The 12,089-nt window shown below is 41.9% G+C and overlaps 1 protein-coding gene across 1 annotated transcript in view; it reads right to left on the bottom strand.

The window, feature by feature from the left end:
* Nucleotides 1–12,089, bottom strand: part of CPEB1 (cytoplasmic polyadenylation element binding protein 1) — a 108,003-nt gene that overhangs the window by 77,124 nt on the left and 18,790 nt on the right. Inside the window, exon 2 of the mRNA XM_049906185.1 lies at nt 2,309–2,483. Within this exon, the coding sequence (XP_049762142.1) occupies nt 2,309–2,393 (85 nt within the window). The 5' untranslated portion in view covers nt 2,394–2,483. The remainder of the gene's footprint in view (nt 1–2,308; nt 2,484–12,089) is intronic.

Here is a 12,089-nt window from a genome sequence, read left to right as displayed (position 1 = left end):
ATATTTATGTCTATTCTACTCTTTTTCTAGGCACATATACATACTTAAGGCCATACTGCTTCATACTGTGTTTTCACTTCAGACACTGTGGTTATCTTCCTATACCATTATTCTAAAAACATATTTAATGGCTATAGAATATTCCACTGTATGACTGTGCTATAATTTATTTGATCTTCTGCTGTTGCCAAATTATCCCTACTTTTATAATGCTATGATAAACAATTATATTTTATTGTTTTATTTTCTTAGGTGACAAAATTACTTTTGACCAGAAGCTACAAGTACAGATTATTTCCTAAGACTCTTCATTGAAAATATATACCCAGGTTTCCTTCCTCATTAATCACAAGGTTGGTGTTCTGATGGCCTGGACTATCAGGAGTTCTTGCTGGGGAAACCCAGGAAAGATGCTCTCTTTTCCAGTCCAGGCAGCCCCACTTTACCACTCAAAACCAACGGTCCACAGCCCTGAGTTAGTATCTCAGATGAGGGGTGGGAGGAGGGCTGACATCACAGTGGTGGCTAGGTGTGTGTGAAGGGCTCGGAACATCAGTTACACTGGAAGGAACCTTTGCTACGATCCCTTGAGGTCCCTTACAACTGAAGAACTGCTTTCTCTGAGCCCCAGAAGAGCACGGTGAGGCAGGGTGGGCAGGTACCAATCTGTCCTACACTGGGAAAACAATGTGTTCATCTAATTGCTCAAGGACAAGCTTAGAATCCAGGTTTCCCAATTTTTTCAAGGCACTCTTCCCATTGTACCTCTTAGGATGTGTACCCTCTGAAGGGTCTCATGAGGCTGAGAAGTCTACCTCATAGTTTGACCAGCCACTGACCTGGCCAGAGAGCAATGGTAGTACCCCTCACCAGGGCCTGGCATCTTAACACTGAGGCCAAAGGCTTCCTGGCCAATTGCAAACAAACATTTCTCAAAGCTCTTTTCTCTCACCAATCATGACTCCTTCCCTGTAGACAACAACTTAGCATTAGCTGAAAAAAATGCCTTCCAGTAACGCAGAAAAGTTTCCAGTATGTAAGAAGCAACCAATGGAAAAATCATATTGACTGTCATTCTTAATGGACTACAAATCCATGCAACTTCCTCAAAGGAGAAAAAACAGAACATGTATGTAGAACCAAGCAGACTCCCTGAATTTTTAACTCAGCATAAGCTACAGGAGCAAAAGGGTTAGCTCATGAATTACTCCAATTAACAGAAAATACTACAGACATGGTTTTTTGGAAGTTAGATGAGACAAGAACACCCCTCCTTCCCCCCACCCCCCCACACACCTGCATGCCCTTCTCTCATTTGCCCTCATGTACAATTTAACAGAAACTCTACAGATGCTGCAAGTTCGATGCCCTCTTAATGAGCTTTTCCCTTAAATATTTAGCTACTTAATGTTCACACACTCCTCCATCTTTGTGGGGATCAATTCCAGGGCTATAACAATTTGTAACTAAAAATCAGCAATTACCAGGCCTTGTTCTCAGAAGCCCCATTGTTGCACCACATTTTTTCAAGGTCCATTTAAAAGATTAAAAATATATTCACTTTCATCTAAAATAACTCAGACAAAAAGCATTCCACCAACATTCTTCAAGCATGTTGCAATTCCTACAAAGGATTATGACACACTGTGAGGACGTTCAAGTCTCCTTGGGGAGAGTCATCTTCAGGGGATGCTGCTTTCTCACCCCACAGTTCTGTGAAGTATCCTATATTCCATAAAAACTAAATGCTTGCTGACTTCCACTCACGTTTAAAAGCATTAAAACATTCAAAAGCTGCATGTCGAATACAGCAGACATCAATCACGTCACGATTGACACCTGAAATGTCACTAGTCCAAACTGAGATATGCTGCAAATGGAAACTATACACCAGATTTTGAAGCCCTACTACTAACAACAAATTATCTTATTAATAATGTTTTTATTGATTTCTGCTGACAGTAATATTTTGAATATGTTAGGTTACATAAATTAATTTTACCCATTTCTTTTTCCTTTTTTAATATGGCTACCAGAAAATTTAAAATAACATAAGCACCTCACATTGTATTTCTATATAAAAATAGTTCTGTTACATCTGACTTATCCTTTTTTACCCTGTCTTCCTACATATCATAAAAGATTTCTATATTCTAATCAAAGGCAATCTTCACCCAGAGAGGGACCCAATTTACAAAGTAAATCACAAAAGGGGCAAGTCTTGAGTCAAGGTCATACTTCACAGACTTCATAAAGCAGCAGCTCTGTATACAAGCCTTGTGCAGCCAAGCTTGCAAAGCTAAATCACCTGGCAAATGCTCATGAATTCCTCGATTTATGGGTGTAGTACAGACTCTACTGAAATCCAGAGAATTATCCAATATGGTATTCATCCTTCGAAAGATGCTGGCATTGCTACACGTGGAGAGCGCAGGTGCTTCCTGGTTGTCCCAGCAATCTTTGATCCTTCCCGTTTCTTCTTCCTAGACACAGAAAAAAGTATTTAGGTTTTCTACACTCCTTTGCAATAACTACAGAGATTTTGACACCCCTTTTCTCCCAATCTAACATCATGGGTTAGACAGAGTAACAAAGACTCAAGGTTTTCCGCATATAGTACATTAGAATACTTACTGAGTGTTCACTATCAGCAAGCGACCCTGAGAAAACCTTCAGAAGGAAAGCACTAAAATATAAAGATATTAAAAAAAAAAAAAAATTTTTTTTCACCCCAGTAACTTTTTTTTTAACCTAATCTAATAGGAAACATAGAGGAATTAGCATGGGAGGTAGAAGCAGCATAAGTTTTAGAACCAGACAGACCTGGGCTCAAATCTTGGTTCTGATGACATATCCTCACAATGGAACACTATGTGGCAATAAAAAGGAACGCTACAATATGGATAAATTCCAAAAACATTATGCTAAGTAAAATACGCCAGTTACAAAACACCACATATTGTATGAGCCCGTTAAATAAAATGCCCAAAACAGGTAAATCTAAAGTAGATTAATGGTGGGAAGGACTTGGCAGGGGGAGGCAAGAGGTGTAAGGTTTCTTTTGGGGATTATGAAAATATTCTGAAATTAGATTATGGACATGGCTGTACAACTCTGTAAATATACTAGAAACCACTGAATTATATTAACGAGGTAAACTTCATGGTATGTAAATTCTACCTCAATGACGCTGTTAAAAATTCCTAGTTTTGCCATTTATTGGCTGTGATGTCAGACAAATACTTAATTGCCTGGTGCCTGTTTTCCCATCTGTGAAATGGGAAAAAGTGTACCTACCAACTTCTTGATGGCATGTACAAAGCACTTAGCACAGTGCCTGGAATGGTATAGCTGCTATTTTTACATCTCAAAGTATAATTCCAGGAGGGGATACGGTAAGCACCAAGAATGGTGCAAACACCACCCAAAGGGAATTGGTTAAACACATTTATGCAATTCTATGCGGTAATGAGAAGTACATACAACTATTTACTGGCATGAGAAGATGTGTAAGACGTATTATTGAATAAAAAAGCACTCTCAAGATACATAACCATGACCTGAACCCCTACAAAAAAGTTATTCTTCTGGTATTCTCGATGTTCAGTAAGTAACGCCACCATCCACCAGATGCCCAATGCAGAAACCCAGCATTCTTCACCCTTCAGTTTCCCTCACTCTCTACATTCAATGCTTGATAAAGTAATTAAATACTGGCTGACAGACTGAACCTTCTAAGGGAGCCTGCCTCACCAGTTCTATCATTCTCGATTACCTTGAGGAGAACAAAAAAACAGATAAACTAAGAAAGCCAGCACCTAACATCTCACAGCTGTCACCTTGGGACCAAAAAAAAAAAAAAAAAAATTCCAAGTATCACTCAGTTTAGCCCATTAAAATCCAGGTAAGCATGAGAATGACCAGAAGCATTTATGGATTTATAAACTCTGTAGGATGATCTTAAAGGAACGAGCTCTTGAAAAGGCTGCTATCCTCATTCTGGGGGCTAAGATGGCAGAGTAGGCAGATGGTGCCTGTGGTCCCTCTTATAACAAAGACATGAAAAAACACCTGAATTGATTGTATATGACAATCTAGGAGCCATGAACATCAAAGACAAAGTTAAGGAGCCAGACTGAGTTGCAGGGGGAGGGGGAAACAGTTCAGAAGCAGTGAGGGTTTGCCAGACCTGACCTGGCCAGCAACCTGCAGGCTGGATCGGCCAGCACATGTGGGCTGAAGCAAGCAGTAGCGCTGGGGATACGTTTTCCCCACTGGGAGAAACTGAGTGGCGGAGAGTCTACACAAGCCTCCGGAAATAGGAAGAAATGACGCTGAGACCACAAAAGTAAAGCACAAGCGTCTAACCTACCACACAGGATCAAAAAACCCCTTCTCCCCTCTGGGAAGTAACTCTCTCCTGTTCACCCACCCCCTCCCCGCTCTGCTCCAGCCCCAGTCTGGCTTCAGTGATTGCAACGCCTCTTGGGCCAGAAGTGGGACCCTTGCTCACTCCAAGCCATTCTCCTAGCTTTGGAGAGGGAACAAATTAACACACTGGGAAAAATAATTTGCCAGCTCCCCTAAGCCGGGATCTCCGGGCGGGCACAGCCCCTTTGCCTAGGCAAAGGGATAAGTGCTCCACAGACCCTGAATGCCTTTCACCCCTGCACAGACCTGTGTGGGCTCATTTCACCACCGTAGGCCCTTATTAGCACAGTTCAACAGCGTATATACCTGAAGCCTATTCTCAACTGCAACAGCTAAGGGGGAGTGGCAGATTTGTGACATTTGACACTGCCCCTGCCCATTAAGCAAGGTCCTCACCTATCCACATCAAAGGCCTCAGGACTGGTGGCTCCACCCACTCTACCTAGCCATCTGTGACAGGGGTCCGAGAATGACTGGTGCCTCCCAGTCCTTACAGCCAACAATGGTGGGTACCCTAAGTCTGGCTGCAAAACCCACCCACCTACCTGCTCTATGGAATAGGGACATGCCTTCCACCCAGGCACTCAGGGATGGCCGTCAGCCTCCTTCCTACCTTGCTCAGCATATAACTCCCTACTGCAGCCAGATACCTGTGCTTACTCCAATCACTCCTATGTAGCCCTGCCTATCTAGGACTGTAGGTGAGAACCTGCACCGCACACTCAGTGACAGAAGACCTGGAGGACAGCTGAGCTGAATCCACCCAAGGAAAGTAAATCGACTCCTGGGCTCACATACCTAGTAACAGCTCTAAACACCTGGTGACAGAGTGTAAAAGCTTCGAAGACGCCAATAATCAAACTAGCTCACATGACCAGCCTATTTGGGCATATCAAAACAGGACAAAACAAGAATCTAGGACACAGTAAGCAAACATAAAATAAATAAATATAATAACTTATTGATGGTTCGGATACAACAGTCAATACCAAATCACATAAAGAGGCAGACCATGATGGCTTCAGCAAATGACTGAAACAAAGAACCAAGAAACCTCCTGGACGAAGAGAAACTCTTAGAATTACTGTAGGTAAAATTCAAAAGATTAATATACAGAGCTCTTCAAGAGGTCAGGAAGGAGATCAGGCAAAACACAGACCAACCAAGAACACACAAAGCAACAGAGGAACTTAAGAAGGTTATATACATAAGCATAATGACAAATTTAACAGGCTGCAAGAATCCATAGAGAGAGAGCAAACAAATCCAAAAGATTAGCAATAAAATTTCAGAATTAGACAACTCAATAGAAAGTCATAGGAGCAAAACTGAGGCAATGGAAGTCAGAATTAGTGAGAATGAAGATAAAGCATTTGATACCAACACAGAAAAAGATGGAATACTCCTGAACTCATTCTATGAAGCCAGCATAACCCTGACACCAAAACCAGGTAGACACCACAAAAAAAGAAAATCACAGGCTGACATCCCTCACGAACATAGACACAAAAATCCTCAACAAAATTCTAGCTAACAGAATTCAACAACTTATCAAAAAAATAATTCACCATGACCCAGTGGGATTCATACTTGGTATACAGGGATGGTTCAACATTAGAAAAACAATCAACATACTCTATCATATAAATAAAACAAAAGAACCACGCGATCTTATCAATTGGTGCTAAAAAGGCATTTGTCTAGAGTCCAATACCTATTCATGATAAAAACTCTCTGCTGTATGTGTTAGGAAACCCTGGTGGTGTAGTAAAGTGCTACGGCTGCTAATCATAAGGTCAGCAGTTCAAATCTGCCAGGCGCTCCTTGGGAACTGTATGGGGCAGTTCTACTCTGACCTACAGGGTCTCTATGAGTCGAAATCAACTCAATGGCAATGGGTCCGGTGTTTTTTTTTTTGGCTATGTATGCATATGTACATATAAGGGAACCCTGGTCGCGCAGTGGTTAAGTGCTACGGCTGCTAACCAAGAGGCCAGCAGTTCGAATCCGCCAGGCGCTCCTTGGAAACTCTACGGGGCAGTTTTACTCTGTCCTATAGGGTCACTATGAGTCGGAATCGACTCGACAGCAGTGGATTTGGTTTTTTTATATATGTACATATTTGGATTCCTAGATCCTGGCCAAGTTTAAAGCCAAGTAAATGGCAACTGTATGTGAGCTTTAGAAGGAGACCACCAGAAACTACATAAAAGATGGGAGGCAAGAGGACCAATGAGTAGTGTTACAGTAGTCCAGGGGACACACACAGACCTGGAGGTGTTCTGGGAGATACCTGCTTCCCCAGGAGGAAGAGGAGGTCTAAGAATCTTACCATCTCAAGCAGCCTGAAAAAAAATCTAATTCAGAGATGAGTAACTTGGCATCCTGCCCCACTGCCTGTTCCATTAGAAGGATACACCATAACCTCCAAACTCAAGACAAGTGATACCTGGAATGCTTCCCTCCCTTTCTCTCAAGTATACCAAATCAGAGATCTAGTTTAAGAAACTGCCATGCAGTTAGAATAAAAGTCAATGAGGTGTTCAATTTATACACCAAACTGCTCGATCATATCAGTAAGTACCAATAGCTTCCCCTGAGTAACCAATTTAGAACTGGGGGAAAAAAAGCCAGCGATATCACAATGCAGAATAGAGCTGTAATTTACCCTACGTGCACGACGGGGATAAAAGCAATACTGCTATCTCACAGGCCTTTTTGTGAACTAATACATGTAAAGTGATCAGCGCAGTGCCTGGCACATAATAACTATGTGCTAAAAAAATGTTAGATACCATTATCACAAGAATGGGTAAGAGGTCACCACAGGGATCCTTAAAGAGGGGACTATTTGCTCACTGTTGCTGTTGTTAGCTGCCTTCAAGTTTACCCCCAACTCCTATGGCAACCCCAAGCACAATGGAACAAAACGCTGCCTGGTCCTGCGCCATCCCCATGATCAGCTGAGGACTGGTCTGTTGTGATCACAGGGTTTTCACTGGCTGATTATCAGAGGTAGATCGCCAGGCCTTTCTTCCTATTCTTAGTCTGAAAGCACCACTGAAACCTGTTCAGCGTCATAGCAACATGCAAGACTCCATTAACAGACATGAGGTGGCTGTGTATGAGGTGCACTGCCCGAGAATCAAACCTGAAAATTCTACAACTGAGCCATCAATGCCCCACAAGAGGTATTTTAAGGGCAACTATTCCTTTGAAGACCCCAAGCCTTTCTGTATCTGGGACTCATAACTCTTCCTCCTAGCCATTTGACTTAAAAAAGCTTAAACACTGAAGACATTATATGAACATAACTGCCCAAAATCTGAACCTACTGAAGAATATGCTGATCCTTTTAAACTCTCCGGTTAATCGAATTCAGTTTCTCATTTTCAAAATGGCAACCTTCTAACCACAGATCCATTTACTCCGTACATTCTACCTTAACTTCGATTGATATTTAGGTCTGTGTCTTACCTAATACAGCCGTAACAAAATACACAAGTAGGTGGCTTTAAAGAACAGAAACTTATTTTCTCACAGTTCTGGAGGCTAGAAGTCCACATCAGGGCCTCGACGTATGGATTCCTCGTCAGTAGTCCCAGGCACTCCTTGGCCTGTAGATGAACCTCACATGGCATCTGTCTTCCCCGCGCATGTGTGTGTCTATTCTGTTCTTTTTGTAACTCCGAAGTGATAAACTTTAGGATCCACCCTACTCTGATTGATATGACCTCATTTACACAGCAAAAGAAAAACCCCTATTTCCAAACAGGGTCACACGTATAGGTACAGGGTGAGGATTTCGCACGTATTTTGGGGGGAACACAATTCAATCCATAACATTCTATCCTCTGGTCCTCAAAAACTGATGTCCTTTCCATGTGCGAAACACGTTCACCCTATCGCATCATCTCCAAAAGTCTTAACTCATTTCAACATTAACACCAAGTCCAAAATCTCATCTTCTGACTCATCTAAATCAAGTATAGATGAGACTCTGGGTGTGTTCCATCCAGTGGCAAAATTCCTCTCCATCTGTGGACCTGTGAAACCTAGAATACAAGTTATCTGCTTCCAAAGTACAACGGTGGAACAAGCACAAAGTAGATATTTCCATTCCAAACGGGAAAAATTGGAGGTAAAGAAGGGGTCAAGGGTACCAAACAAGTCCAAAACATACCAGGAAAAACCTTATTAGTTCTCAAGGCTTGAAAATAATCATATGTTCTCCAGGTAAGGGTGGGCAACGGCCCCACCCTCTGAATTCTGGGCAGAGGCACCTTGGCCCTGGGTGTTGGCCCCATCTTCCAAGCCCCCTGGGACAGCAACTCCAACCCCCTCAGCAGCTCTGTTCTCCTGGTCTACCAGCATGGAGGCCACCCCCTCAACTTTGGGTTTCACCCCGGGAAACTGAGGAAGAGGCAACCCTGCTCCCATGCTCCTTCCAACAGTCTTTCTAATCTCCATGAATTACTCCTGGGATCATTCCTTCCTTGTCTTGGGGGACAACAGATGCTGGCAACCAAGTAGCTCCACTGGTCCATTTCCTGCCTTTAGAATTCCAAGAGGCAGAAAGCTTTCTTTCAATGTGCCCTGTCTCTATCTCTTCAGTCTAAGCTGACAGGATTTCTGCTGACGTTCTTTATTAGATCCATCAGTCACAGGCCTATCTCTTCAGCAAACAGATTGTGTAGCCACACCTTTGGTGTCCTTCCCAGGGCACTATCAGTTTTTACAACAAAATTTTCCACATCTTGAAGTTCTGGTTTCTTCCTGCACCCAGTACCCAATCGAGTGCCATCGAGTCGATTCCAACTCATAGCGACCCTATAGGACAGAGTAGAACTGCCCCATTGAGTTTCCGAGGAGCACCTGGCGGATCTGAACTGCCGACCCTCTGGTTAGCAGCCAAAGCACTTAACCACTACGCCACCAGGGTTTCCTCTTCCTGCACAGTTACCTCTAAATCCCTTTCCTCTGCATTTTACTATAAAACCATACCAACCCTTTAAGATCTTGCTTAGAAATCTGATCAGCTAAATACCGAAGTTCATCACTTATAAGTTCTACCTTTCACAAAACACTCACGTAATTCAGACAAGTTCCATACCATTTTATAGCAAGATCACCTTTCCTCCAGTGTCCAATCTCATGGTCATTACTTCCTTTTCAGTCTCACCAGAAGCACATTTAACATCCACATTTCTTGGAACATTCCGTTTATGGCAATAGCTTTCTCTCAATTCTCTCTGAGCTTTTATCAGAATCACCCTTAATGTCCAAAACTCTACCAACAGTCTCTTTAAGGCAATCTAGTCTCTTACTATCAAAGCACATCAGAATTCCTCCAGCCTCTACCCACTACCTAATCCCAAAGCCCTTTCTACATTTTAGGTATTTGTTGGAACAGCACCCCATTCTTCGGTACCAAATTGTGTCTTAGTTACCTGGTGCTACCGTAACAGAAATACCACAGTGGGAGGCTTTAAAGAACAGAAATTTATTTTCTCACAGTTCTGGAGTCTTAAAGTCCAAATCAGGGTCTTGGCAGTGCTGATTCCTTCATTGTTGGTAGACCCAGACGTTCCCTGGCTTGTAGACGATCCTCAAATAGCATCTGTCTTCCCCTCGTGTGTCTGTGTTTATTCTACTTTTTATTAAATCAAGAGTGATTGGGTTTAGTATTCACCCTATTAAAATTGTTATGACCTCGTTAACAAAGCAAAAGAAAAACCTACTTCCAAACAGGGTCATATATACAGGTACCAAAACCAAACTCGTTGCTGTCAATTTGATTTTGACTCACAACTACCCTATAGGACAGAGGAGAACTGCCCCATAGGGTTTCCAAAGAGGGGTTGGTGGACTTAAACTGCCAACATTTTTGGTTAGCAGTCGAGCTCTTAACCACGATGCCACCAGGGCTCCATTTACAGATACAGGGGTTAGGATTTCAACACATAATTTTGGGAAACACAATTCAATCCAAATTCACACCAATATTTTACCATGAGGAAAAATGGGTTTTTCTTGGTTATTCAAAATAACTTTTCCCTCGGTTATTCTACTACTGTTATTTTTGACGTATTTTGCCATAAAGTGAGATCATCTACAGCTTCTTTTTACTTTTACTTGGTCTTTCAGTATAGAACGGAAAGCAGGCTTTCAGACAGATCAGAGGCTATTGGAGAGCTCAAGTTTTAATACTACTGAGAATTGGGTAAAAAGGAAAAATTATTTGGTAATGCCAGAAAAGATAAACAATTCTTTTAAAGGTTAAGGCTGATGATACAGTCATACCTAAAACTGGCCTCAACAGAAAACTAGTCCTATCTACCTACTTGTTGTCAGTAAGAGTGGCTAATGAGGGATTTCTATCAACACAAATAATGTCGCAATTTTGACCCTACTACCATGCAACAGTGGTTTCCTACGTGCAGTGATCCCCAACTGCGATACATATGGGGTAAGGAGAAGAAGTCTGGGGGGATAAAAGCACTCTTATTTTTCCACAGGGAAGACTAGTCCCCAAAATTGGGAATCACTGCTCCACACATCAGAAAGAGCACAGGCTTTGGAGTACCAGTTCTACTATAAATTCTAAGACAGATTTATGAGAACATTAATGAGAATATCCAGAACACATGGTCACTGTAATTTTAGCTCTTGGCATACTGTTTTTACTTGTCACAGTGTTATTAGCTATATGCACAGTTAGGTCTGCAAATCAATAGGAACTATAAGATCTGGAAGGCCTGTATCTCAGCAGCACCCAACATAACATCTGCTACATTTGCAGGTACTCATCAATACAGCTACCACATGGAAGGCAGAACCATATCACACTCCTTCCACAGATATTTTTTACCACTCAATCACAATCTCCATAAATGGCAGTGATTCCTTTCTTGAGCTTTTAGCCAAGGTCAGTGTCTTCACTCACCAATTCTTCTACTTCTCATTTGTGGCTCTGAGCCACTCAAAGTTATTTCAGGATTTGGAGTTTTAAATTTGGATTACAGGCAACTCTGCATGAACAAAAAGCAAAGAACCCATAAAGAATATAATCTGGTATTTGGGGACCCAATGATTACAATTATTTATTGACTGAATTCTCATCATATGCCAGGAGGCATTCTAGGAACTGAAAACAAATAAAACAGTCTCTCTGGTCTCAAAGAGTTAACAGTCTAACAGGGAATACAAGAACATAAATAAATAAATTATATGCTATATTGTAAGTCCAACTATAAATATATATAAACAAGTAGGTAAAAGATTGAAAGGTTTTTGCCAAACAGGTATAGTGAAGGATGGGGAGAGCACTGTGGGCAAAAAGAATATGTACACAGGCCAGGAGGTCTAAACTGTTTAAAGCAACTTTAAGTACAATACCGTTATAATTTTAAGCACAAGGAGTATGACCCTATGACCCAACAATCACACTCACGATCCCATATCCAAGAGAAATGAGTGCATATGACTATAAAAGGGGGTGATGGTCATTTAGTGGTAGAATTTTGCCTTCCACACAGGAGACTAGGGTTCAAATCCTGGTCAAAGCACCTCAACGCAGCCACCACCAATCTGTCAGTGGAAGCTTACATGTTGCTATTATGCTGAACAGGTTTCAGTGGAGCTTCCAGACTAACACA

Source organism: Elephas maximus, chromosome 13 (assembly GCF_024166365.1).
Source record: "Elephas maximus indicus isolate mEleMax1 chromosome 13, mEleMax1 primary haplotype, whole genome shotgun sequence".
Classification (NCBI taxonomy): domain Eukaryota; kingdom Metazoa; phylum Chordata; class Mammalia; order Proboscidea; family Elephantidae; genus Elephas; species Elephas maximus.
This window is presented reverse-complemented; position numbering and strand designations above follow the sequence as displayed.